Consider the following 27,437-nt stretch of genomic DNA (forward strand, 5'->3'; position numbering starts at 1 on the left):
GTCAGTGAGTCAAAATACCTGTCAAAAAACAATCAGACACTCGTGACTAGGCTCGTGGCTGCAGCAAACATTGACTCATTGAGGTTAAGGGAGCCAGACAACTGGCCTGGCCACCTCGACGCTGTAACTTGAAAATGTCCATTTGCCACATCAGAAAGCGCAGTATGAGGTCATCATCTGGGCCTAGGGCAATTGCTACACGTGGGTGGTAGCAGTTTAAGGAAGAGGAAGGAATGTTTGTCATTCGGATTCCAGTTCAGGCTCTGGGTATAGAGATATGAAGACGACTCCATTCCTGCCTTCAGGGTTGCAAGTACTCACTGTAATCAGGAGAGAGGGTGGGGTGTAAAGGGCACATACCCACCGAATTTCACAGCCACGTGGTAATGCTAGATTATGTGACCTTTGGCAACCCTGTATCCCTAGAACCAAGGACTGTGCCTCACCAAACAAGCGTTCAACAAACACTTGCTGAATGCATAGAGTTGTATTGGTACAGATAAGGCAGTTATACTGGTTGTTGTAAAAAGCCTCAAAAAGGAGGCGCTAGTTGAGCTATTTTGAAGGATGAATTTTATCCCCAGGAATAAAGACATCTCTGAATTTATCTCCTTTCCAAGAAATCTCTATTCCTTGTTCTTTTTCCGTCCTGGAGCAGCACGCCCTAGCCTGCGTAGAGTGAGTTTATCAACAGAATCAAGCATCAGAAAGGCCTGGGAGCAACTGTGAAAAGTTCCCTTGAAATGTACAAACTCACCTCTACTCTAAATACCTCCGAATAAGTTATATGGAAGCTTTGCCTCTTCACTTTTGTAACCCAATATTTTTGCTGGAGCAATTTTCCTCTTTGGGTCTTCAAGACAACCAGACCAGGTGGTATAGCATAGGAGGCAGAAGGGAGACCACTGGAGTATGTGGAAGGTCCAGGGAAGCTCCTGGTTCAGCAATGACAGAAGAGTAGTTGATTTTCTTAGGTTACAGTGTCTGGCCTATGGGAAGGATATACAAACCCCCTACGGTGTAATCAGCTCAAGGACAGTGGTAGCTTACTTTAGCAAAGCACCTTCTAGAGTTTACGTTCCAATTTACGGATCTAAGCGAGGTCCCTCTGGGATTCAGGGAGGAAAGCGTTAATCTGCGCAACATTTCCCCATCACCAAAAAGTCACAACCTCCGAAGACGTCCCCTTCGTTTCCTCTCGCGAGAGTATGAAAAAAACTTATGCTTTTTTATTAGCCCCGCCCCCAGCCCTATTAGTTGCCTAGCAACGATGCAACCAACCGCCGCAGTGCGAGGAAACTTGGGAGCTAGCGATCTTTTTGGCTTTACAGTTTTCATCCACCTTCCAGAGTCGGCGTCAGCGATTCGGATTTGAACCCGCCCCCTGGAGCCTGCGGGCGCCGGATTGGTCGCTCCTCTCCAGGTGAGGACCGACGCCTGGGTGGAGGGGCCAGACCCGGGCACGTGATTTGCCGGCTACGGAGGTGCCGGGACCCGGGCCACAGTCTCCCGGCTCCCGTCCGCAGCGTAACGGGGAAAGTGCCGGGGCCATTGCCGGGAGGGAGCTTAGGAGGGATCACAGGGTGAGCGACAGCTGTACTGTGCCCGGGAGGGCCTGGGCGGGAGGGAGGAGGGGGGCTACGTGCAGCCGAATGAGGTGCGGGACGGTGATGCCTTACCGTTTCGGGGAAGTGCTGGCACTGCTGAGAGTGCGGACTTTCGGGGACCGGGAGCCGCGGCTGGTGTTGGGGCTGGAGCATTTGTGTGGTTGGTGGAAGGGCAGTGACAAGGTTCTTGAAGCAACAGGACTTTCGGTCCTCACGAGCCCCTTGTCTGGGTGTGGGGCGTGAGCACGAGGCTATCCCACCCCAGTTCGAGTCTTAATCAGCAGGTGACCTTGGGGAAGTGATTTATCACCTCTTTGCGCCCCCGTGTTCCTTATATAGACTGCGTTCCGAGGGAGGGATGGGAAGAGGGTGTGGAGCAAGGGCTTGCGAATGGGAACACCAGAGGAGAAATGGTGACGTACTAGGGTTGTCCCTGGGTCCAGTTACAGTTTTCCTTAAGGGAACATGTTTGAGATTTCCCCGTTTCTCCCGTTTTTTTCAGTCTATCTTGCCGTTGGGCTGCAGTGACTTTATGATAATGAACTGCATCTATTTGCAACCCACCTCACCCCCAACTTCTGCCACTACTCCCCCCAGATTCTTTTTTCCCCCCATGTTTATTTATTTTTGAAGCGGGGGGGGGAGCAACGGGCAGAGACAGAGAGGGAGACCCAGAATCTGAAACAGGCTCCAGGCTCTGAGCTGTCAGCACAGAGCCCGACGCGGGGCTCGAACTCACAGAGTGTGAGTGAGATCATGACCCCAGCCGAAGTTGGACGCCCAACCAACTGAGTCACCCAGGCGCCCCACCATCAGCATCTTTTTTTTTTTTTTTAATTTTTTTTTTCAACGTTTATTTATTTTTGGGACAGAGAGAGACAGAGCATGAACGGGCGAGGGGCAGAGAGAGAGGGAGACACAGAATCGGAAACAGGCTCCAGGCTCTGAGCCATCAGCCCAGAGCCTGACGCGGGGCTCGAACCCACGGACCGCGAGATCGTGACCTGGCTGAAGTCGGACGCTTAACCGACTGCGCCACCCAGGCGCCCCCTTTTTTTTTTTTTTTTACATTTATTTTATTTTTGAGAGGCAGAGAGAGAGCACAATTGGGGGAGGGGCAGAGAGAGGGGGAGACACAGAATCCGAAGCAGGCTCCAGGCTCTGAGCTGTCAGCACAGAGCCAGAGGTAAGGCTTGAACTCATCAACTGTGTGATCCTGACCTGAGCCCAAGTCAGTCGCTTAACCAACTGAGCCACTGAGGCACCCCTACTCCCCAGATTCTTAAACTGGAATCTGAGGTCAGGAAGGAACTTGGATGAGCCACTGATTAAACTCAGTTTTTCAACCTGTAAAATGGGGGAAAGTAACAATGGTAGCAAAATATGCCTTACTGAAGGATTATTAGAAGGATTGAATTTATGTGAATGTAAACCCCTAAGTAGCATTTAACATGGAAGTTTCTAGTGCAACTGAGTTAACAGATGAGGAAACAGGGCTAGGGAGGACCTTCTCCAAAGGTCCTCCCAACTTGTTAACTGGGAACAACAAGTTCTGGGATTGACTCTTGGCCCCGTGTTCTTTCACTTATACTGCACCTGTCCTCTTCCCTGAGTGTTTTGAGGGATGTCTCCTTCCTTCCTTCCTTCCATTCCTTTTGTCCCTTCCAGACATCTCCTGAAGAGCTGCCATGTCTGGGAATTTTGCATCTTCCTCAGAACAGAACAACAACAGCTGTGAAATCAAAACCTCCAGTCTCCGAATGTCAGAGAAGAAATGTTGTGAGTTCGGGGAAGGAGGAGGGGCTGCTCCCTCCCAGGATTTTATCTTGGGAATAGAATTGTAATCCTTGACTTTAATGCTTGGTGGGAGTAAGCGATAATTCTTTGACATGGGAACTTAAAACCAAATCTACAAGGGGAATTTCTTGTCCGAAACAAGGAGACCCAGTGAAATGTCTGTCACTGGGGCTAGACTGCTGGTATTTCTCTACATTTTCTTACTGCTTTCTTTAACTGCCTCGTGGGGTGGGGGTGGGGGGATCTGCACACTTGATTGATGTTGAAAGTTACACGGTGTGCAAGGCAGAATGGCAGGTGCAGGGATTACTTAGGGCTGATACTGTTAACAGTTTCCCTTTATTTGGGGGGCCAAGTTTTGTGAGGATGCTGCTCACTGTGGACGTGGCGGGTGAGAGCCAGCAGTCGTTCATTTTGACTGGCCTTAGGGGAGTCAACCCTGGCATCTGACTTCTCACTCTGACGTGGGCACCCTGCTTCCCACAGAGTTAGCCTTTGCACTTTGCAAACTACTTTTCCCGCAAGTTCACTCCTCTGGGGACAGGTATCACCGGAGTGTTTCCCTGCCAGTTGTTTAGACAGAGACATCAGGTGGGTTTGTAGAGAAATGAAGCATCATTTCTTCTCCCCCATGCACCTGCATTCCTGACCATCATTGTAGACTGTATGGTCCAAAAGGTCCTCAAGGAATGCTAACCCTCGCCCCTGCTCCACATGCCCCTTTCCTTTGGAACCCTGTCAGTCAGTTCTTACTTCAGTGGTTATGCGTATCAGCAGGTGGGAACGACAGCCAACCAGCACGAGACCTGGAATCCATCTCTCATGGTCAAAGCTTTCCCTCAGGTCTCGGCCTTGATGTCATGTCCTTGTCAGTCTCATGATTAAGGACGATGATTTCTTTTCATCTAGCACTGACGAAGCTTGCTGGGGTTTGCGCTGCAACAGAGGCGGCCTGTTTGGATGTGACACTGGGGTTGGCACACCTCTCTGATTAGGGTCTCCGTTCTCTGCCAGAGCAGGAAGCGGGGTACTGAGGGCAAATAGGAGATAACTAGTATAGCATGATGTTTGAGTGCATCCCTTGGAGTCAGACTGCTTGGGTTTGAATCCCGTTTTACTACTTCTTAGCTGTGTGCCCTTGAACATGTTGCTTATCCTCTCCGGGCCTTAGTTTGCTTATTTATAAAATGGGAATACAAATAATATCTCCCCCTAGAACGATGTGAGAGTTAAATGAGTCAATATAAGAAAGTACTTACAAGAGTGTTTCTGTAGCTGAAGTTTTCAGTTTAGTTTTCACTGGTGACTCTATTTTCATTGCATATAAATTGAAAATGCTGTGCTGGGAGCTATTTGAAAGAGCCCTGTGAAGGATTAGATTCTCAGTAAAGAATGCTTTCTCCTCTTGCTGTACTGTAAACCGGATTTGGGGGTATAGGATGCACGTCTTAAAGAGAGGTGCACACATGTTACTAGGACACTTGAGCTGGTGGGGACGCGGGCTGCACAGTGCCCAGCATCAGCCTTCTAGCTCTGCTTTATTCTCCACAGAAACCTGCTCTCCCGCTCTTCTGCAGTTTTTCTGCCTTGAGGGCTCTCGATAGTTAAGGAGGCAGTATTCCCAGGTCTCTTTCCTATCCTCTGGTCTCTGATTCCTGCTCTGGGCTCTGATTTCTCCTTTCCAAGCTCCATCTTCTTCTCCCCCACTGGAAGCGTCTGGACTGTCCTGACACCGCCATCTTTCATTTACCCCCTTTTTCTTCTCCCCTCGTGGGTTGGACCGGGGGACAGCTGCAGCCACAGTCAAAGGAGAAACACACATGAAAATACATGTTAGCCGATTTCCTTTTTTTCTGTTGCTTGCCTGTGTCTTGGAGCAGGGCTCCCCTGGCTGCTTAGTGCTCACACCCAGCAGTTGCTTTATTAATAGGTCAGCCATTATCCCCTTGCTGCCAGTTACACCTGTGTTGGCTGGCTTCACTCCAGGAAGTGCCTGAGCTGGGGGACCAGAGAATGACTTTAGGGAGCCACAGCCTCCAAAGGAGCATTACTGGAACTTCAGTGGCTCCAGGGATGGGGGCGACAGGGCGGTTGCTGGCCGAGGTGCCTTTAAGGTGCTCAGATGACTGGCTTCAGGGCATCTTAAAGGCACCTCAGGAATTAGGCCTGTTGGGGATAGGGGTGAGTGTGGGCGTACATGCATTTCTTTGTTTCTTTCGTTCTTTGATATTTTGAGTGGGTCTGGAACAGACCAATTCCCATGTGTACCTCCATGTATCATGGAGCGTTTTTTTGCGTGTGTTCATAAATGCAAATTTACCTCTTTCTGCGTAGTAATACTTAACTGCATTATCTGGATATGCCAGCCTCCCCCTGATGCACATTTGTGCTGTTTCCAGTTTTCCATCATCATAGACAATGCTGCAGGGAGCATGCTCGCATGTACACCTTTGCCTGTTTGCACAGAAATCATAGGAGGAAAGATAGGCACATCTGAAATGTTTGTCAGCATTACTGGTTTATTCTCCTAAAAACTTCTACGTTGTTAGCTATTTTTAATACTTCAAAGCACATGAGTGGAAATTGGGCATTATCAACTATAGCTGCAGAACTTGGCTGTTTCATGCCTATCAGTCAAATAGCAGGAGGTAATTGGCAGTTTTATGACTTCATACATGAAAAAAGATACTACTAATAAAATACATTTTAATAGGCTGTATATTCCAAAAATATTGGGTGTATTTAGAACATACCGTGGAAGAAGACCTTGTTCATGGAAAGGCTGGGAACCACTGACCTTCTACCTTCAAACCATCAATGTTCTCTCCACTGACCTTCTAGACCACCTCTTAGGATTAGATTAGAGAGTGTAGTCATACTTATCACATGATTGCCGTCGCCAGGTGCGGACAAGAGCTGGTGGCTGGAACTGATGGGGCTGTCATGAAACCAGGAGTCCGGTCAGAGCCCTGACTTGACCTTCTGTAGAACTGTGGGCCGAGCTGTTCACTTCCCTGGGTCTGAGTGTTTCTGTTGTTAGGAGGGAGGTGATCAACCCCTCCATTCCTCTAATTATGTTCATGAGGGAGAATAAATTTAAGATTGAGAAAGGGAGGGGCACGTGGGTGACTCAGTCAGCTAAGCATCTAACTCTTGATTTCGGCTGAGATCATGATATCACAGTTCATGTGTTTGAGTCCTGCATTGGGCTCCATGCTGATGGTACGGAGCCTGCTTGGGATTCTGTCTCCCTCTCTCTCTGCCCTTCCCCTGCTCTCTCTCTCTCTTTCAAAATAAATAAGTAAACATTAAAAAACAATTAAAAAAAAAGATTAAGAAAGCAAATTAAACCTTATGTAAAGAAGGTAGGAGAGAATTTTCAGCATTGAAACAGCTTTCCATTATATGTCAAGGGGTATGTTTCATTGTCCCTGAAATTAATCAGCTTGAACTATCTACTCTTCAAATTAAGGTGGTAGTGGTTTTGTTTTGTAACCAGCCGGACAGAAGGTTCCTAATTTTGTCAATGTGGCAATCTGAGATAGGAAGCGTGGCTTCGTTTCAGAAACTAAGAAGTCCTGGAAAATGAGAAGCCCAGCGGTGGGAGGTGTGGTGCCTAGGGGAGTCTTTAGAGACCCCTGTTTTCTTTTGCTCTTAGCATTCTCTGACCGGTTAGGTAAGCATTCAGCAGCTGGCCCCCTGTTTAGCTTCAGAGCAGCTCCCAAGTATCAGTTCATGTTCAGCTTTAGGGAGGGTGAGAGGACCTTAGTTAGGGGGAAGCGCCTAATGGGCTGGAAGTTGTGGACAAAGCAGGCCCAGAAGTGCAGGTAATGAGGCAAATCACGGGGGATTGAGAAGAGCATCGCGCTGAGCTGGAGAAAGTGAAGACTCAGGAGAATTTTACTACTGAAACCCGAGGCAGCTGCTTCTGGGCAGACCTGTTAGGGGATCAGAGATCGGGGATTCACATCAGCTAAGTCTGCAGGTTGGTGTTTTTGCCTGGCTTTGTGCTCCCTATTTGTACAGAGATGAAAATCATTTGTGTTGCTCATTACCTACCTTGGAGGAGCCCCTGCTCAGGCCCAGGCATTTTCCCTGTGCACACGGGTAAAGGACTAAAGGCCAAGTCCCCTGACCCCTCATCTTGGCATCTACTCCTCCCTGACCACTTGGGCCACTCTTTGATTTCTGGGTACTTCTTGCCAAACACTGTAAGGAAACGCTCTTCCTTCTGTGGTCTTCCTCTACCCAGGCCCTTCTGCCCACTTCTCCCCTGAGATCTGTTGAAAATGACTTTCCCGTGCACGTAGCCCAGTTTAACTGAATTGTTTCTTAGCCTTATAGGGTCACCTTGTCTCAGAACAGAGAAGCAGCAGCGACCTGCAGGACACCTTCTGGAAAGCAGTGCTGGAAAGTGGAGAGGGGAGGCAGTTCTTTCCCTTTCCCAGCCCTGGGCAGGGCCTCCCCTCACAAGAGCCTGTAGAGTCCAAGTCCTACATGACCTCAGTTTGGGTCCTGGCCCAGGAGAGTGGCTGGCAGCAGTGGAGGCCCATCTCCTGCCGCTCCTCTGTGGCAGGATGGGCCGGGGGGCCGGGGTGCGGGCGCAGCCAGGCCCCGTGAGCAAGCTGCTCAGGAAGCTCCAGCTCTGTTGGGTCTGTTCTAGGAGCCAGCCCAGCTCTGCACTGGAGACTCTCCAGACACAAGGCGTGTCTCCACAGCCGGATCAACCTTGGGTTACCCGACATGGTTGTGTCCAGGAAGGTGCCATGGTTCTTATTTTCCTAATCCTTGCCATTTTGCCCTCTCTTCCCACCTTAGGTACCTCTGTGGAGATGTTGCATATGTGGGGAAGACATATCTTGGTTTGGGTACTTCTTGGAAATCTACGTGACCTTTTAATTCTCTTTTAGGAGGTTGGACTGCTATCTCCTCAGTTTGCCTTCCCAGTTTTCCCTTGGGTTTACTGAGGCTTATAAAGATTAAATCAGGTTATGGCTATGAAGTACCTAGCCCAGTGCGTGAGCCTTACTCAGCCCCTAGCCATTCAGTTCTGCTCTCTTTTTCCCCCCTCTAGCATGGGCCTCTTACATGACCAACTCCCCAACGCTCATTGTTATGATTGGCCTGCCAGCCCGGGGCAAAACCTACGTGTCCAAGAAACTCACACGCTACCTCAACTGGATTGGAGTGCCCACCAAAGGTAGGTGCAGGTCATGTATTCCTTGGGAAGGGAAATGATTAGCTCTTGGGCCTCCCGGGCCTCTGGGCGATTTATTCTCCTTGGCATCAAGGTTATAGGGTGCTCCTGGCAGAAATAGTGGTTGCTTCCTGATTTACTGGATTTATTCCCTGTTTACAGACTTGTTTCCTTTTGGCCTGGGTGGATGGGCCTAGTTTTAAGGGAATGCCTTTGGTAATACAGGGCTTTGCATTTTCAGAGCCCTTCTGTATATATCATCCTGCCTCATCCTAGCAGTACCCCTGTGAAATAGCCAAAGTGACTGAGGAAATTGAAACTCAGGCAGTTTAAGACTTGTTCAAGGTCTAGTAAGTCTGAACTTGAATCTAACTTGTCTCTCAATCTGGTATTGTTCCCAACATACCATGGTGCTTTTTTCATTTCCTTGGCCATTCTGACAGTAGACCAAGAAGTCCCCTTTGGTGGGACCATTGTGTTGTTTCACTGCTGAAGGCTGTTGGTGTCATCTGCAGTGTTTAATCTTGGGGTATATCGGCGTGAAGCAGTCAAGTCCTATAAGTCATATGACTTCTTCCGGCATGACAACGAGGAGGCCATGAAGATCCGCAAGTGAGTCCTCTTAGGCCTGACCTCCCAGCCAGCTCTTTCTCTGCCATCACAAGACTAGATGTGACAGGGCTCGGTTTTCATTTCAGTAAACATCCTGTGGGGGTTTTAACTGGAAGTTGTTTGGTGGACGGGTCATATTGGGTTTGGGAGGTAGAACAGGCTCAGGGAGATGCATGTGTGTTTGTAGGGTAAACCCGCAGAGGGACGCTTGGTACGCATGGGGCAGGGGAAGGAGAAAGGTGGGGGGGGGGTGTAAAAACTTCAGGGAGGAAGTTGAAAAGTCTAGTTAGGGAAAATGCTTAACCATTGGGAAAGCCGGGCGGGAGGGGATGTGACTCCTATAGCAACCGAGTCGTTCACGTCTCTGAACTTGGTCTGGTGCTGCTCTCGCTGATGTCCTCTGTTCTCACGGCAGACAGTGCGCTCTGGTGGCACTGCAAGATGTGAAGGCATATCTTACGGAGGAGAGCGGGCAGATCGCGGTGAGCCTTCCCTGCCCCTTCCCCATCCTGGTCTCCACCCTTCCAGCAGCGTGACTGCACGGCCTCACATTGGGTCTGCCTCGGTGGGATTCCCAGTCTCTCTTCCCCCTCATCTACTTTGTGGCCTCTCTTCTCAGGTGTTCGATGCCACCAATACCACTAGGGAGAGGCGGGACATGATTCTGAACTTTGCCAAGGAGAATTCCTTCAAGGTAGGAACCTGGCTTCATGCTGGGATGAGTGGAGGTGGGGAGCCAGGAGGGACACGTGGATCTCTTTGACTCTGGTGTCTGAGGACTGGCTTGGCTCTCCCTCTTCTTTTCTTGGTGAATACCCCCAGTCCTTGAGTGTTTTCTTTCAGGTCCTTTCTCAGCCCCGTAGCCGGTATGTCTGAGGCCCCGGGGATGTGGTAAGAGCTATTTTTAAACGAAGAGGCCTTGGATGCCGCTCTCATGAAAGAAAATCTTGGAGGATGTGGTGACTGGGGTGGGGCAGGTGTGAGCACATGCTGTTAATTAACAGCCTGACCATTTTGGACTCATTTATCACTGCCTTCTCTCCCTGGCCAGGTATTCTTTGTGGAATCTGTCTGTGATGATCCTGATGTCATTGCTGCCAACATCCTGGTGGGTGACTCCCCTGCATACCGCCACCTCTCTATCCTCTCTGCCATGTGTTATGTGTGTGTTGGTGGCTGAGCGGGGAGAATCAACGGGGAGATGAAAGAAATAGACACGTTTAACGATACAAGCTGATCGTTTTAATCTGCCGGAGCACCATTTTATACTTCCACACCCTTCCCTTGGGAGGCGAAGCCGAGGCTTTGAGGAATAAAGTAAGAGCTAGTTGTTGAATGGAAGCCAAGACTTAGACGGTAGGAGTTTTGGCCCAGCGTTCTGGGTATCAGCTGGGTGCCGAGACCTCGGTATATCCTTAGAGTGGATCCGCCCCTTCGCTGTCTGTCAGGGCCGCCGTATAGGAAGTTCACCTGCCCACTAACTGTCTACCATTCAGGTCAGCGCTCCATGCACTGAATGCCTCATGCTCTGTACTGTCGTAGTGTAAACCAGTGCTCATTTGATGGGTTGTGCTGTGCTGTGTAGACATGGTGTCATGGTAGTGCCCTCCTAGCAATGTGGGAACTTGGGACCATCTCAGAAGAAGCATCTGGTCCAAGTCAGGTCTGCATCAGATCAAACACCCTATTCTGAGTGGTTGTGTAGAGAAATTGAAGTCCATTCTGTTTTCCTGGCAGGGCGCATAGAGGGATTGGGGCCCAGGAGCATTTTCAGCTGCGTGACTGCCTCAGTCCTTCAGCCAAGGGCAGGCACATGATTCCCCAGTTGTCTTTCCTTTCTTGGTTGCCAGGGCCACAGGACAGGGAGGGGGCGCTCAACGAGTGGGGATTGCCAACACTCTAGTGAAAGGGCCCTTCTGTGGACTTCCTTCTCTTTATTTAGTGCTGGCTGTTTATGGGAGGGCTGTTAAGGGCAGACCTCTGACCAGGCCCTATTCTTCCTGTGATTCCAGGAGGTAAAGGTGTCGAGCCCTGACTACCCTGAAAGGAACAGGGAGAATGTGATGGAGGACTTCCTAAAGAGGATCGAGTGCTACAAAGTCACCTATCGGCCCCTTGACCCAGACAGCTATGACAAGTAAGGTTTAAGGCCATGGTTTGAAGGGCCTGAGGCTAGGGTCTCATTTGAGAAAAGAGCCTTTCTCCCCCTGTCCTCAAACCTTCTGTCTGACAATCCAGACCTGTAATGTTTACATCCTTCCAGAGAAACAAGGTGTGGAATTGTGGCTTCGATGTAGGTCACGTCTTACACTTGAATAGTGAGGTGTCTTTTACCACCATTCTTCTTCTCTCTTCTCTAAAATAGGGTTTCTCAGTCTCAGCGTTGTTGACGTTCTGAGCTGGCTAATTTTTTATCAGAGCAGTAGGGGGCTGTCTCGTGTATGGTGGGATGTTTAGCAGCATCCCTGGCCTCCCCTCACTAGACATCAGTAATACTCCCAATCTGCCTCAACCTAAAGTGTTCTCAGACATTGCAGATGTCCCTGGGGAACACAGTCACCCCAGGTTGAGGACCACTGCTCTGGATCCATGGTTCTCATCTAGGGTATTGTAGGAAACCCCTCAGACAGATGTGTCATCGGTTTTTGAAAAATTTTTAAAGTTTATTGCGTGTATGTATATTGTGTAATGCGTAAGTGTGTGTGTGTGTGTGTGTATATATATATATATATATATATATATATATGTTACATGTATCGCCCTAACATTATGTAGAAATATATGTTCATATAAAATATGACATGCAGACATGTACAAATATGGGTAATGTATATATACTGTTGTTTTACATATAAATGCACATAATACAAATAGATACAAACAAAAATTTATAATAAACTCAAATATATGTTATATATAATACGTGTGTGTAGGGGTATGAGTATGCATATGTGTATATATACCTGTATGTATATGTATATGTATACACACACAGACACACGTGTCTGTGTGTGGATATATAGCACGTAAAGTCCTTGCCACGCCTGGCTCACCAGAAATGTCTGGTCGGGGCCAGCCATTATTACTGTGCCAGTGTCTGTTAGCAATGTAGTGTGCAGTATGGGATAAGTTGATATGCACGAGGTACGAGAGCTATAGTAAAATGTCAGGTCCGTTTTGGAGAAAGATGTGTACACAGAAACCTGGGAGAATGTGGCCTTTGGCAAAGTATGTAGTCGGGGCAGTTAACAGCCGTGTTCAAGAACACAGCCCTGCAGCCAAGCAAGTGGCGACGTAAGTGTGCATAGCCCATCATTCGGTTGTGTTAATGGTCTGCTTAATGTTTGGAGTCTCAAAGTTCCTTCAAGTAGATTGCCCAGAACGTTAGTATTTGGATGTGTTCCTTAATTTAAAGGTTAAAAACCACTGTTCTAAATAGGGTGTAATAGTATATTCTTCACAGAGGTCCTATATAGAATAACATTCTAAACGTGTGTGTGTGTGTGTGTGTGTGTGTGTGTGTGTGTGTGTGTGTGTGTTGGTAGGTAGGGTTTGGGTGATGTTTATTTGCATCGTTACACATTTCTTTTGGAAAATTTTTTGGAATGAGCATGGATCATTTTTACGGTGAGACAAATTCTCTGATGGGGCAACAGCTGTGGAAGTGCCTCTGAGAGAGGCTTGGTTCGGTCGATGCAGGAATGTAGAGAGATTTCTAAGATTCTGCTGCCTCCTGCCCTCCCTGTCAGCGAAGCCGTTCTCGCTCCCTCAGATGGGGAATGTGCTTCTCACCAAACTTCAGGGTAGCAAGATTATCACATCACCTAGTCTAGCCCCTGAAGGAAGGTCTGGATTCTTTGTATCATACCTGTCTACACTGCATGGCACAGTATAGGCCCTGAAGAAGTGGTAGACTGGATCTGAGGTGTAACCCATCTCTTACCGCTTGTTTCCTTAAATGTGAGTTGGCTCTGATAGGAGAGGAGGAAGAACTGTCTTGAGCCCGAAAGTGGCTGTGGGAATCCTTCCCTTCCCACTGTTATCCTCAGATTTTCATTCCCGGGGATTCTCTTTTCTCCTGCTCTGTCCCAGGGATCTTTCTTTCATCAAGGTGATAAATGTGGGCCAGCGATTTTTAGTGAACAGAGTCCAGGACTACATCCAGAGCAAAATAGTCTACTACCTCATGAACATCCACGTGCAGCCTCGCACCATTTACCTTTGCCGGCACGGAGAGAGTGAATTCAACCTCTTGGGGAAGATTGGGGGCGACTCTGGCCTCTCGGCACGGGGAAAACAGGTGAGTGGTTCGGCAGCAGGCTGAAGTTCCCAGGCTTAGGGTTGGAGGAAGGGCATGGCAGAGGTCACGCCTCTTATCCCATTACTTCTTCCTAAATCCCATTGGGGCTTAGTCAAGCAAATGTTGAAGACATTTTCTCATCCACTGATTCTGTGTTGTAATGTGGATAACTTAGAACCACTTCTGCTGTTCATGGGACCGTCAGATATCTCTTGGGCACGACTTGTGTCCAAGCATAGTACAGGATGCTCCAGTTGAAGTTCATTTCCCCTTGGGTTTATCCTAACTGTGTAGCATGTTTTCAATTTTGACCATGATCCTACATGTTATCTTTTACAGGCCAGGCTAGCAATCACATGTATGTGCGTGTGTGTCTCCTTTTAAAATTTTATCTCAAACCCCAGTTTGCCCAGGCTCTAAGGAAGTTTCTGGGGGAACAGGAGATAGCAGACCTCAAAGTGTGGACAAGCCAGCTGAAGAGGACTATCCAGACTGCTGAGTCCCTGGGTGTAACATATGAGCAGTGGAAGATTCTGAATGAGATTGATGCTGTGAGTAAGAAATTCTGATGGCTACAAAGCCAGTAAGTCTCTTATTCAGGCAGGAACTCAGAAGTCAGGAGATGGGCAGTTTTGTCTAGAAAACCAGAACTACCGGGTAGTAGTACGTGGGGAGGAGGTGAGAACAATTGCACCCCCAGTCAGGACTGCCTGCCTCATGCTTGAGCCCCTGTGCCAGTGATGGGCCCAAACCAGTTTGCGACCTAGCCGCTCTGGTACGTGGGGAGAGGGAAGCTCCATTTTGTTCCTTTGCCTATTTTTCTCCTGGGAAAAAGAAATGGCTAACAACACTTTAATTTCTGGTTAGATCATTTGGTCAGCTCTTTTGGAAAAGTCCTTTCCAAATTGTTCTTGGCTTTTTCTGTCCTTGAGCACAGAAGTAGGCCTCTCCTTCTTCCCTTCCCTTCCCTTCCCTTCCCTTCCCCTCCCTTCCCCTCCCTTCCCCTCCCTTCCCTTCCCTTCCCCTCCTCTTCCCTCCTTCCTTCCTTCCTTCCTTCCCTCCTCCTCTCCCTCCCTCCCTCCCTTTCATTATTATTATATATTTTTGAATGTACATCCAAGTTAGTTAACATACTATATAAAAATGATTTCAGGAATAGAATTTAGTGATTTATCACTTACATATAACACCCAGTGCTCATCACAAGTGCCCTCCTTAATGCCCATCACCCATTTAGCCCATCCCCCCACCTACCTCCCCTCCAGCAACCCTCAGTTTGTTCTCTGTATTTAAGAGTCTCTTATGGTTTGCCTTCCTCTCTGTTTTTACCTTATTTTTCCTTCCCTTCCCCTATGTTCAACTGTTGTGTTTCTTAAATTCCACATGAGTGACGTCATATATCTTATTTCACTCAGCATAGTATATTCTAGTTCCAACCATGTTGTTGCAGATGGCAAGATTTCAGTCTTTTTCATTGAGAAGTAGACCTTTCTTTTTCATTTCTTTCTCTGTACCTTTTTATGCCTTCTGTAAGAATTCTCTGGTCCCTTCAGTGTCCCCTCTTTCCCTGTTTCCTGTTCCCTCTATCCTGCTGACTTTTCTTGACTTCTGACTCCTCCGAAGTAGCCGGAGCAAGCGACAGCTTAAGCAGCCACGTCCTGTCTGCAGCGGCCCTCCCCCTGCCAGTGTCACACGCCCGGGCCAGTCAGTGGCAGCGCGGGCAAGCACCACAGTGCCTGGCGTGCAGTGAGAGCTGGGGTTCTTCAGTGTTGTCCCCCTTGTGTGGGGGGGTGCGTGGGCCGGTCTGCCTCCTCCAGCCAGCGTGGCTCCCTGCAGGGTGTGTGCGAGGAGATGACCTACGCAGAGATTGAGAAGCAGTACCCAGAGGAGTTTGCGCTTCGGGACCAAGAGAAATACCTGTATCGATACCCTGGCGGGGAGGTGAGACTCCCGTCACGTGGGGCAAGTGCCCAGCCCTCGGTTGGGGGTTTAGCTTTAAATTGGGGGAAGGAGTGAATGTGATGTGGAGGGTCTAGAAAGGGTGGTCACCGCATCGTGTCGTTTTTCCCTTCTGCCTTTGGGTCACGCTGTGTTTAATTCAGCTTAGACAGTCGAATGGCTCATTGAGATCTCCAGGGGAAAAGGTGACAGGATGTCTTCTGTGTTGACTAATTGCAGAATCAACATCATCTCTTTTACGTCTTTCTTTCGTACCACTCCCTCTGTCCCACCCCACCCAAGCAGGCCTAGGCCCCAAGTAAATATATGGGACATGAATGATCCCCCTATCATCTGGCGTGTTTGAGGCCATTCCCTGGCTTGAGTGCTTCGTAGTCTGGAGTTGTGACGCAACGGCAGAGGCCCGGGGAGCCCCTAGGAGACTCTTGTTGCCTCACGTGCTGCCTGTTCCTCTGTGGGAAGGGGAAAAAACACAGGCTGAATTCGGATTTCCTCCTTTGGACCGCAGTTTTCTCGGTCCGAATGTTGCTCTTGAGTATTCTCAAGAGATCCCAGGGCTGGGGGGAGTTAGCAGGCGACATGAAGTCGCTGAACCTCCAGGAGGAAAGCCAGCTGGGGAAGGAGAAGTGGCCTCTTGACTCCGGACCTGGCCGCCAGCCTGGCTGCTGGCCTGTGCCTGGCCTCTTACCGGTGTGCCCCACTTCCTCCGCAGTCGTACCAGGACCTGGTGCAGCGGCTGGAGCCTGTCATCATGGAGCTGGAGCGTCAGGGCAACGTCCTCGTCATCTCCCACCAGGCTGTCATGCGCTGCCTCCTGGCCTACTTCTTGGATAAGGGTGCAGGTGACATTTGAGGGAAGGGCCAGGGGACACAGTCATGGGGATGGGGCTAGACTTGAGGTGGCACCAGGATCCTGGGCAACCGGACCTCCCCTCTTCCACTCAAATTGGAGTGCATTCTTGAGGCAGCGGCGTGGGGCTCCCAGCAGCCACTGGGCCAGCTACTGGCTGAATTTACTCCGCTGGTACAAAAGCCCTCAGCAGAGAGTGGCCGCTGCTGGAGTTCCTTGATCCTCCTTGGCTAAAGGGCCAGCGTCAAGCTGACACTCCTGGCAGAATCAGGATGTTCAGTGGTCAAACATTCCCAGCTTGTTATTTGGTTACAAGGAGCGTGGTGTCTTAGAACCATCTTCATTCTTTGGATTGGGCGTAGGACAGTTTCTGTCTGGGTAGAGCCCTAAGGAAATTGCTGGCTTTTCTGACCCTTTCCTTCGTGATCTACCTGAGCTGCTGGGAAGCTTGCAGGCCGGCCTCTGGCATACCCAGCTGGGCCCCCATGTTCTCATTCATGGGGCTCTGGCTCCTGCTCTTACGCCTGTTTTCCCTGCGTGGAAGGATCCAAAATGGACTGATTTCCTTTCTTAGCCTCTCTGTAGCTTGGGCAGCTTCTTTGGTGACTGTCCTGATAATTGTCGGGGATTCAGGAGGGGGATTATACAACTCTAGGTAGGGTAAAGAAAACTCATGGGCTGAGATTCGCCCACCAACTTGACCTTACTCCATAATACAGCGACTTCTGGCACCTGGTCTTTCTGCTTTCAGATGAGCTACCGTACCTGAGGTGTCCTCTCCATACCATATTCAAGCTTACTCCTGTGGCCTACGGTAACTATGAGCTAAGGAGCTGGGCAGGAGGTGGGGACCGAAAACAGTCAGGATATTTGAATTTTGTCTGAAGTTTGTCCAGAAGTTCAACTTCATGACCCCTGTATACCAGGGGAATCCCATCAATGCCTTCCATTTTTAAAAGTATGTATGTGGGGCGCCTGGGTGGCGCAGTCGGTTAAGCGTCCGACTTCAGCCAGGTCACGATCTCGCGGTCCGTGAGTTCGAGCCCCGCGTCAGGCTCTGGGCTGATGGCTCAGAGCCTGGAGCCTGTTTCCGATTCTGTGTCTCCCTCTCTCTCTGCCCCTCCCCCGTTCATGCTCTCGCTCTGTCCCAAAAATAAATAAACGTTGAAAAAAAAATTAAAAAATAAATAAATAAATAAAAGTATGTATGTATGTTTGTATGTGGGCATATATACGTACTTTTATGGTATGCTTCCCATACTGAAACTAAGAGTTTTTCTTTGAGCTTTTTTTTCCCTGAAAGCCTGTTCTCTTTCCTCTGTTTTCTCAGGATGCAAAGTGGAAACAATTAAACTCAACGTGGAGGCTGTGAACACTCATCGTGACAAGCCAACTGTAAGTGTTTTCTCATAGATGAACGTGCAGCTTCCCTGCCACCTTGAGTCTTTGCACCTCTGACATCACGAGCCTGGGCTTTTGTTTATGTACAAAAGGAAAACGCGTCCAGAACTCGTGTCCTGTGTAGTCTCCTTACTTCCAGAAGGAAGAGATGTTGGAATTATTATTTTTAAAAATTAGTACCTCTTTCCTGAGTCTTCACTTGAAAGGTGGCTCCTGGAAATCCTGTTAAATATGGAAAGTGTTTAGCTGAAGTGAAATACAAATTTTTTCCCCCAGGGAATGCTCCCTTTAGAATATAGGATCCAGGAGACCCTATACAGTGGGGTTAAGAGGAATAGATTCGTTCCTTGGTCTGTCCTGATAATCTGTGTGATCTTAAGCCCCTTCCTTTTGCGGGCCCTCTTTCACTATGGACTGTGATACTCAAGGACCTTTAGCTACAACCCTTTAGTTTCCAGGGGCTGGGGACAAGGCCATGGCCCATGTCTTATGAGAGGCTCTGTCTGCAGAGGAGCAGGAGTGGAGGAAACTTATGGTTACGAGCATTGTTTAACCTTGATGAGTGAGCTTTTGGCTTGCCTTTCATTTGTATGGTGTCCCTCCATTTCTAATCAGAACAACTTCCCCAAGAACCAAACCCCTGTAAGGATGAGAAGGAACAGCTTTACGCCTCTGTCCAGTTCGAATACAATAAGGCGTCCAAGAAATTACAGTGTTGGGAGCCGGCCCCTCAAGCCCCTCAGCCCTCTCCGTGCCCTGGACACGCAAGAAGGGGCCGACCAGCCGAAGACCCAAGTCAGCATTCCGGTGGTGTAACCCTATATCCCCCACCCCACCCCTGCCCCGGCTTGGCCTCCTGCCCTTGTCACTAATCACCAAGGAGTCATTTAACTTGTAGCCCCCACCCCCAACAACACACCGTGGATCTCAACAGAGAACATGAGCTCATGTGTTTCCAGACCAATCTTAGCTGTTCTCCAGTGTGAAACATCTTCCCGCCCAGGGGCAAGTTGACCTGCGGCCGTTTCAGGACATGTCCTCGGTTGGGGTGGTCTGGAGGAGGAGGAAAAGGGGTACACTCCCCTGGGTGCTTAGCATAGCTGGCTCTGAGGTTAAGTATGCCCCATAGACTTGGTTTTTGTCCTCGGTGTCTAAACTCACTAATGTCCTTGTGTTGCTAAAGTGGGGGGCAGGGCAGAGGGGGGACACAGAAGCCCATTTTGCCTTCACTTTTGTCTCTTCAAGGTGTGCTCTACTCACAGTCCTTACTTGCCTGCTTTGTTCCCCTCCCTCATCTTCCCTTTGGATTGTCCGGTGTGATGCATGGCATTGTCATCGTGGTGTCTGTCGAGGTGGGAAGGGGTGGTGGGCGAGAGAGAAGTCAAGGCTCTGTTGATGCTCTCTCTACAGGGGGCTTCAATGGATCGGGACTGGGGAGTGTGGTTTCTTCCCCCCCCCCCCCTTTCCTCTCAAGCCAGGTCGTGAAAGGGTCAGCCCAGGCCTCAGAACATCCACAGATGCTCTGGAGCCTACAGGTGGACACAGCAAGAGCTCATACCTCGGTTCACGAGAACCAGTCTGAAGTGTGCGGTGCCCTGGGGGAGTTGGCTCTGAGCACGTGGGAAATAGCTGGGTTGGTAGTTTTCACTTCGGGAGCCAGGCACAGGGCCCTTGGCAGTTGTGGAGTGAGGTTCGGGAGAGGACGGTCTCTAGCTCTTACTGGGCTCCTGTAGGGCGGTTGTGTCTTTTTTTCCCCAGTGGCTCCCCATTTGCCAACCACAGCAGCTTTCCTGCCAAGGCCAGTGACCTCTGGGGCTGTTGAGAAGGACAGAGTTAAAGAGTCACCTCTGATGGAATTGCTCAAACAGCAGAGAAGAGTCCACTGGAGCTTTTTCTGATTTTCCCGTAATTTTCAACACACTCCCCTCTTTACGTTAAAAAAATTACGCAAGAGCAGTTGTTGTTTTCTTTGTTCTGAATATGGAGAAGCCTGGTCATGAATTTAATCTCCCTCCCTGGCATATTCTTTTGTCTCATCTTGCCATCCAGAAGTCTTCGGGACCCTGAGGGGTCTAGCCTTTCATTGTCCGGAATTGCCTGTTCACTTGCGTCACCTTATTTTCTCAGTAGGGCTAAACAGGAAATGTTTAGAGCAAGGAGTTCTTCTTAGGTTCTTGGTGACCCGTGGCGGCATACTCCTCCCCCCTCTGATTCTGTATCTAAAACAGGAACGTATGTGCAGTTTTCTGAGAGGGAAGTCCAGATCTCTCATGAGATTTTGTTTTAAAAGCGATGGAATGGGTCCACACCTTGAAGTTACCGATTTGCCTTTTAGAGGTAACCAGCAAGAGCCAGTTACCTGTTTGCCAAGGGTGTTTTCGTTGGGTGATAGATGACCTTTTGTCATGGTTCTCACCTAGGAGCAGTCATTAGAATCCTCTTTAGAACTTTTGAAACCTAGATGTGCCTGGGTCCACTTCAGGCTTAATACTAACTCAGAGTCTTTGGGACTGGGGTCTGGACATGCATGTGTTGAAACAACTTCCCGAATACTGATTCCTACTCCACGTTAGAACTCCTTTTTATGAAGCTGTGGGGGAGAAATACTGGAATAGTTCCTTGGACTGCACGTCAACCTAAGAATTCGGAATTCCACTCGGCTCGGAAGGGGTGATTCTTTGGAGTTAGATGTGTGAGGAGATCACAATATTAAATGAAGTGACGCCTGTGGAGGCAGTCTGCTGTGTTCTAGAGGGTCACCCTAGGTTCTAGTCCCATCTTTAACCCTTTGTGTTGAACAGATCCCTGTGTGAATAAATGCACTTGGGTAATAGCTGGGAATTTTAAGCACTCAGGGTAAAGGCACAGAGATAAAACTTGTCGAATGATAAGGGTTATCATCATAGGCAGCCCACTTGTGACCATGAGTCCTTTATTCTTACACCCATCACGGCCTTTCCAAAGGCAGCTTGCCTAGATTCTGCTCCTAATTGTGTCTAACCTGCTATTCCTGTTTTGCTGTTGCATTCTATGTACACAGTGTCTTTGTGGGGCTTGGTGGTGAGGGTGGTGGAGGGGTAGGGTACACAGAAGTAGAAGAAAAGGTCCTTGCCCTGAAGAAGGTTATATTAGAGACAGGGTGTACAATTTATGCTAAATGAACATTTGCGAAAGAGCGACACATCGAGTCTGTAAATGTAGACATTGCAGTGGAGTTCAGATTACTTCTTCTGACGTTCCTCTTGTCCTCTGGCTAGGAGACTAAAGGGGCTGGGAGGAGAGAACCCCCACCCTGCCAGGTGAGAATGAGGCCTAGGTGGTATGTGTGGCACTTTGAGAAGGTGGCCTCATCTCACTTGGCTGGCAGCATTTTAGCCTAAATGATTATTCTTTTTTTTTTTTTTTCCCCTTCTTTTTTTCCTGCTGTGCAGCGAGAGCAATTCAGAGCTCATGAATGACAAGCAGGAGCATCTTGAGCCAAAGACTTTGGATTTGGGCTGTACGTACTTTTAGTGAGAGGAGAATTCTCTAACGAGCTAGCATTGTGTTACCCTGTTGTAAACCCCACCACGGGACACACAGGTCACTGGGGAGTTCTTTCTGGCCCTCAGCCCGCCCACCGTTTCTCCACTCTCCCCCTGCCCTAGTGTGCTTCCCCCCAGAAGAGGAGCCTGAGGTGGGCTTACTACGCTCAGGTGGGACCCAAGAAATTAGGATTTGACAGTAGCACGGGTTTCAGAGTCCTTCAGTTTCTAGAGCAAGATCCCTCCAGAGAAGTTAGAGCAGGAAGAAGCCAGGAGAATACAGAAGGCGTAGAGCTCTTACTCCACATCTCAGAGAAGTTCTACTTCCTTTTTTTTCTGTCTTCCTCTTCCTTTCTTACTAAAACGTGTATTGGTAGTATATACACATGACTGTAATTGTGCCTAGATCACACATTGTACAAAGAAAGGATGGATTCCGGAGTACCCTTTGCTGAGACTTTCCATTTCGTTGTGGGAGAAATAGGCGAAGGTTTTAGCATTATTAAGTTATTTAGTCTAGTAAATGAGGAAAGGAAAATCGTTGTATATTTTATTTTCTCCCTTGGAAGCTGAACGATGAATTTTGTGACAGACTTGAACGAGGAGTGTAAAGCAGATTTAGAGAACTAGCTTCTCTGGTCTCTTAATCCTCAAATTAGAATTTAGCTCTTATTATCTGTATTATCTCTGGTTTTGTTTTGACAAGGGGATTGTTTTACATTCAGTTGCAAAGCGGAATAAGAAAATGTTTTAAAAACGTGCGTGGTGCTAGGGGTCCGCCCTCTCTTATTGTCTCAGGTTTGTTTGCTGTCCTTCCGCGAAGTTAGAGTTAGGAATACAATTTACTCCTATTCCTAGACTGAATGAATAGTGTTTCCTGGGAGGTTCTGGGTGTTCCTCTTTGCAACCCACAGTTGATCTGCAGAGGCCCTGGCATTTTGAAGAAACATGACATAACCTTGGAAATAAATCCGTCTTACAATCTTTCTGTGAGTAGGAGATCTAAGTTCTGGAGAAACTCATTGGTGCTTGGAGTAGCCAAAGGATGGGGAAGAGTATCCAAGAACTGAGAGAACTATATCCGGGTTACACAGTCTTACGCACATTCCGTTGTCTTTGCTGAGTTCAGAGGCCACGTTGTGTTCGTTTGCAAGAAATGTGATAAATTCACTCGGGTTTTCTAGTATGCATTTTCACTTGGTCACGTTTTAAATATTTTCATTTTGAAAAATATCTAACGATCGAGTCAGATTGCAGCATTGGCAACTGGATCGGGGTTGATCTCTGACTTCCCGCAGAGGTGCCATCAGCCATCAGAAGTATGTCCGGGAATTTAATTTAGATGCATAGTTCCCAGAAGACTGTATCCAGTAGTAGTATAAGTATGCTCACTGACTGGCAGACCCTGGTAGAGTCTGTATGTTGACTGACTGACTGAGAGACTATGTATGGTAGGGTCCCGGTGCTGACTGACAGACTCTGGTAAGATCCATATGCTGACCGACTGACAGACTCCAGTAGGATCTGTATGCTGATGACTGACGGACTCTATTGGGGTCTGTATGCTGACAGTCTGTTTTCTAATTGTGGCAGTTAATAGTATATGCATATTATTGTCATTCTGTGTCTGTTGCATGAGCCCTACAAAGAAAGGAAGGAAACACTTTTTTTTTTTAAGGGGGACATTCTGTACGCTATGATTTTTAATAGACCTTTCTTTTAGAGTAGCAGCCAAATCCCCACCGTTTTGCAGCAGATGATGAAAACATCACTTGTGTATAGTATTTTATAAACTCAGCGAAGGAAATGCCTACTCAAAGCCTGAAATTGTTACCTCTGCCCGAATTCATTCCATCCATTCTCCCACTTCTAGGCAAGACTTCCCTTTCACTGCCTGTTTCTGAACCTTCTGTGTCCTCAGCTTCCCTGTTATGGGATGTAGCAGTGGCTCATGCCGCTGTGTGTAGTTGGCCATGCATTTGGCTCTCACTCATAATCTGGTACATAAAAATGCAAGGGAAATTTTGCACTTAAAAATTCATTTTAAGAGTTGGCAGAAGTATTCTTTCCAGCAAGCCTTTCACTGGGGATCTAGGACCATTATTTACCAACTTGGTGTTTTTGTATCTGAATTGCTTGTGCACATTTTTTAAATCGTGTTGGAATAACAAAATCAACTCATTCTGATCTGGTGGCGGTTTTACTGTGGCAAAAGCAAAGGACTGATCACCAGCCGTGCCCCTTGGAGGGGGTTGGAAATGGGTGAAGGGAATGGACTGACTTGGGAACTCACGTACTAGTTATCCTGCGGATTTCCTAGGCACAGCTCTGGTGAAAAAGGAATGTGAGTCCTTACCAGCGTTCTGATTTAATCTGGTGACATTGATATCAAAATATGCCACTCAGATCCACAGAAGGTGTGTATAACTATATTTGAAATGTTTTTTGTGTGTGCGCGTGTGTGTAGAATGGGTAAATAAAATTGGCGTGTAACTGGAACCTATCAGAAGGCTTCTGGGTTTTTTGTTTTGTATTTCGGATTGTGTTCTCCACCCACTCTCCCCACCTCCAAAACGATCTCATGCTGCTCCGTGATCGAGCCTCAGACAAGCCAAAGCCAGTTGGCAGTGTGACTGGAGTCCTTGATGGAGTCATGGCTCTCTTCCACCACCTTCTGGGAAACATGGGTAGGACGTTATGGAACGCACGTGAACTTGAGTAGGAGTTGTGTGTACTTTTTGGCGCCTCTGCAAGAATTAAGAAAAAATTAACCTTTGCCCACACCGTACTGTGACTCCCATTAGCAATGTGTACCTCTTCGTTGTAAAGAAAAAATGTGGAGATCTCTTAGAATTTAGTGGGCTGTTCCTTCTGGAATATGACCTGCCTGTTTCTAAAGCGCTTACAGCCAAAGGGATAAAATGGCATTTGTCTTCTGAGACAGGAAAGATAGGTGGGATTGTGTCACTGTCTCCTGCCTCATTCCTTGGTACCCTCGCAAGGAGCAGGAGCTCGTTAGACATGCAGACTCTCCGGCCCCGTCACAGGCCTCCTGAATCAGAATCTTCATCCTCATGGGATTAGCAAGTGATTCAGATGCACATTTATCACTTGAGCAACACTGCTCTCGGGGCAAGAATTTCTCCAGGAAAAAAAAAAAAAAAACATTAAATCCCAGTTTATGGGAAGAAGTTGATTTGTGCTACGACCGATTGCGGGACGGACTGGGATAACAAGTGTAGAGACCCTCTTCACAAGCCAAGTTGCCCTGAATGTGGTGCCATTTTCTCGGCGTGGTCTTTTGGCTGGTAGGGGCCCACATGCCCTCCTTTTACCACAGGGCTTATGTGGCTCGTATCTTGGGCATATAGCTTATGGTCTAGGTCTGGAAGAACTGCCTGGTCCAGCATGGGTACAAGGTTGGTTTCTCAGGAAAGAAGCCCATGACTGTACCGGTGGAGTTTGGCTGAATCCCAAGGGTAAAACGGGTATGTGTGAGCACACCAGAGTGTCCATGCGTGTGTGCGGATGTGAGGATCTGGCCTGTGGGGGAGCAGTGGAAGCGGGGGCGGGGGGCAGGGATTCTGCGTTACTTTTACCGGTCCCTTTGTGGTGGTGTAATGGCTTTCTCTTTCTTCTCCGGCTCCTAGGCGGAGTCCATGCTGGCTGTGCACAGGCACTTGTCTTCCACGATGTCCCTCACATCGCATTCCTGATGACGAGAAGGCTGAGAGGCCAGACTTCTCCAGGATCAACTATAAAGCTTGGGATGTCAGCTCCACAGGGGCTTGATCAGGAAGTTGAGCGGGGATCGGATGTTGGGGACCCCCAAAATGAGACCTGGAAAAACATCACATTTCTTCCCCTCATGCCTAATGGAATTTCTGCTACACTGAAGAACTTCACTTCCCTGTGCCTCAAAACATCTAACAGCCTGAGTCCATTAGTTTTTATTATCTCTTTGCTGGGTGTGACCTCAGTTGGTCAATCTTGTTCCGTTTGGGCATTTAACTTCCTGCCTGCAATTGTATCCCTGGCTGGCTGTTCTTTCCTGAAATGCACACGTACCTCTTTGGATTTAATTGTTTCCAAGTGAGCGGGCTGTGCTGCGCAAGCCTTTTCTGTGCTCTAAGAGCTGGTCTCTCCATCCGTTCCGGGCGAACGGGCTAGAGTACGACATACCTATGCGAGCAGTCCCTTTTGTCACGTTGGAAACAAGAGACACATTCACCAGGTGAATAGAAAGGGTATCTGAGAAATTCAGTCCCTGAAACGTCTCTACTGTGGTGATGGAGAAGCAGCGTCAGCTGCCTTTTCGTTTAGAGGTTTTCTTGTTCCAGGCCCCGTAAGGGCAGGATCTGACTGCAAGGCTCCCCAGAATGCATACCCATCTTCTAACTTCCCTTTTCATTTTCTACCTGTATTTTCTAGCTGATGCTGGGTCCTCTCATAGCTGCAGAGGGATAATACCGTTCTCCAGTGGGTGGGAATGAAGACGAGAAAGAAAAGTAGGGCACCATTTACATTACCTGAAGAAGTAAAGAAGGTTCCTTGGGAATCAACTCTACCAGCGAGTTCTGGCTTCAAAACAAGTGTAGGGGGACGTGACTTTCTGTGGGGTCTGTCACCATGATGTGGTCTCTAAGCTGTCGCTGTGACTTCAAGAGCAGTCTTCTGATGCCTGCCTCTTAGCTGATTGTCACTATCGGGGTCTACTGATCTGGTCTCTTAGGTAAAACGCGGCGGGGGGGGCGGGGAACAAGGGGGAACCGCGTCCTTGATGTATCCATCATTTGGTTTCCCTTAAAGATAAGCCAGGTAATCATTCTCTAGATCAGTGGTCGTCAAATGTACAGATATCTTTGTCAGTGTGATTTTAATCTGTCACCACTCCAAAGGAGGCTATGGAAGCTCCAAGGGATAAATATCTTACATGCAACCCCCCACCCTTTTTTTTTTTTTAAGAACAGTAAGTTTTTAGCTTTGTAAATAATTTTTCTCTTTCATGCAAATACCCACTTGCTGGACAAGAGGGTAAGTAGCAAGAGAAGTAATGAAATGCAACTGTTCCCAAATGGTTCTTTTATACTGTGGATGATACAGGGCTCTGTTACCTAAGATGTGATGAGCTGGGCTGCAGGCAGTTCAGCATCCAGCAACTAGGAGCTGCTTTTATACGCACAAAGCTGCCTTCAGAAAGGCTCCTGACTCTGCTCTGTGGCAGGTGATTTTCATCTAGCTGCTCGTAGCTTGCTGTACTGGAACGCTTCAGTTCCTGTGATGCGGGTTTCTTACCGCATCTAAACACAGTGTCTGTTGATGATCCGATAATGTTCTTATTTAGTTATTTATTCATCCATGTAAGACATTTCAAAGTCCCCATATTAGTGTTTGCATGTGTTTAATCAGAATGTGAGATAATTGCTGGTGTCACTTTCCTGGTAGAAATTTAGGTAGTTTGAGATTTTAAGTCTGACGTCCATAGTATTACCTTTAAACTAAATTTCCAGGGCATAGGTATCGGTCTTCTATAAAAGGATGATAACTGTGCTAAGACACAGTGGATTGCTTTTGAATACTTTTTTTTCTCCTTGATTTTTATTGTAAGTATCAACCAAGAGATGCATTTCTCTGGAGAAAATAAAATCATGCTAAAATATGTGAGTAATATGCATTGCTTTGTAATAAGAAACATAATAAAAGTTATTTTTAATTTAAAGATATAATTAATTTGGACATCACACACAAAATAGGATAACATTTGGTGCATTATATACATAACACAAAATGTTGGTAATGTGCAAAATGTTTTTGCAACCAGCTTCTTTAAGAAGGTTCTCAAATGACTGGACTATATATATATATATATTCCCAACTGGTGTTTTGACTGGTGACTCCTGCTTTTATCAAGTTACATTAGCCATTTTAAAATGATATCAGGGGGATCATTATTGCCATGTATTATCGACATTCTGCAGCTTTTTTAACTTATATTTAAAGAATATTTAATGATCACCTATTGGTTGCCATGCAGTGAGTAAAACCAAGTCCTTGTCCCCTTTCCTTGGAACAGTCTCCAGGCCCTCTTGCAGGGCTTATCTTATTCAGCGGTCCAGCCGTCATCTGTAGAAGGCCAAGCATGTCTGCAATCATTTTCCCTATTTCACAAGTAGGTGAATGAACACACTAA

General features: G+C 47.9%; 2 protein-coding genes across 11 annotated transcripts in view; one reads left to right on the forward strand and one right to left on the reverse strand.

Annotated features, from left to right (window-relative positions):
• The window catches only part of YOD1 (YOD1 deubiquitinase), a 30,992-nt gene extending 30,848 nt beyond the window's left edge, over nucleotides 1–144 (reverse strand). For all 4 annotated transcript variants that reach the window (XM_040463493.1, XM_040463499.1, XM_040463500.1 and 1 more), the window contains exon 1: nucleotides 19–144. The gene's annotated coding sequence lies outside the window, so the exon portion shown is untranslated. The remainder of the gene's footprint in view (nucleotides 1–18) is intronic.
• A 387-nt stretch (nucleotides 145–531) lies between these two features.
• On the forward strand, nucleotides 532–26,966 carry PFKFB2 (6-phosphofructo-2-kinase/fructose-2,6-biphosphatase 2). 7 transcript variants are annotated; one of them, XM_040463508.1, is made up of 16 exons: nucleotides 532–1,423; nucleotides 3,276–3,386; nucleotides 8,479–8,604; nucleotides 9,117–9,213; nucleotides 9,629–9,695; nucleotides 9,833–9,907; nucleotides 10,265–10,321; nucleotides 11,226–11,350; nucleotides 13,306–13,513; nucleotides 13,918–14,064; nucleotides 15,350–15,454; nucleotides 16,185–16,314; nucleotides 17,074–17,136; nucleotides 17,653–17,717; nucleotides 18,339–18,518; nucleotides 24,898–26,966. In XM_040463508.1, the coding sequence occupies exons 2-16, from the start codon at nucleotides 3,296–3,298 to the stop codon at nucleotides 24,961–24,963; spliced, it is 1,602 nt and encodes a 533-aa protein (XP_040319442.1). In that variant the 5' UTR covers nucleotides 532–1,423; nucleotides 3,276–3,295; the 3' UTR covers nucleotides 24,964–26,966. The 7 variants fall into 7 exon arrangements, with proteins under 7 accessions (XP_040319442.1, XP_040319438.1, XP_040319439.1 ...); XM_040463504.1 differs by lacking the exon at nucleotides 18,339–18,518 and having other exon boundaries at nucleotides 533–1,423; XM_040463502.1 differs by lacking the exon at nucleotides 24,898–26,966 and having other exon boundaries at nucleotides 538–1,423; nucleotides 18,339–19,679.
• The last annotated feature ends 471 nt before the right edge of the window (nucleotides 26,967–27,437 follow it).

This window comes from Herpailurus yagouaroundi, unplaced genomic scaffold (genome assembly GCF_014898765.1).
Source record: "Herpailurus yagouaroundi ecotype Mexico unplaced genomic scaffold, PumYag 403, whole genome shotgun sequence".
Lineage (NCBI taxonomy): Eukaryota > Metazoa > Chordata > Mammalia > Carnivora > Felidae > Herpailurus > Herpailurus yagouaroundi.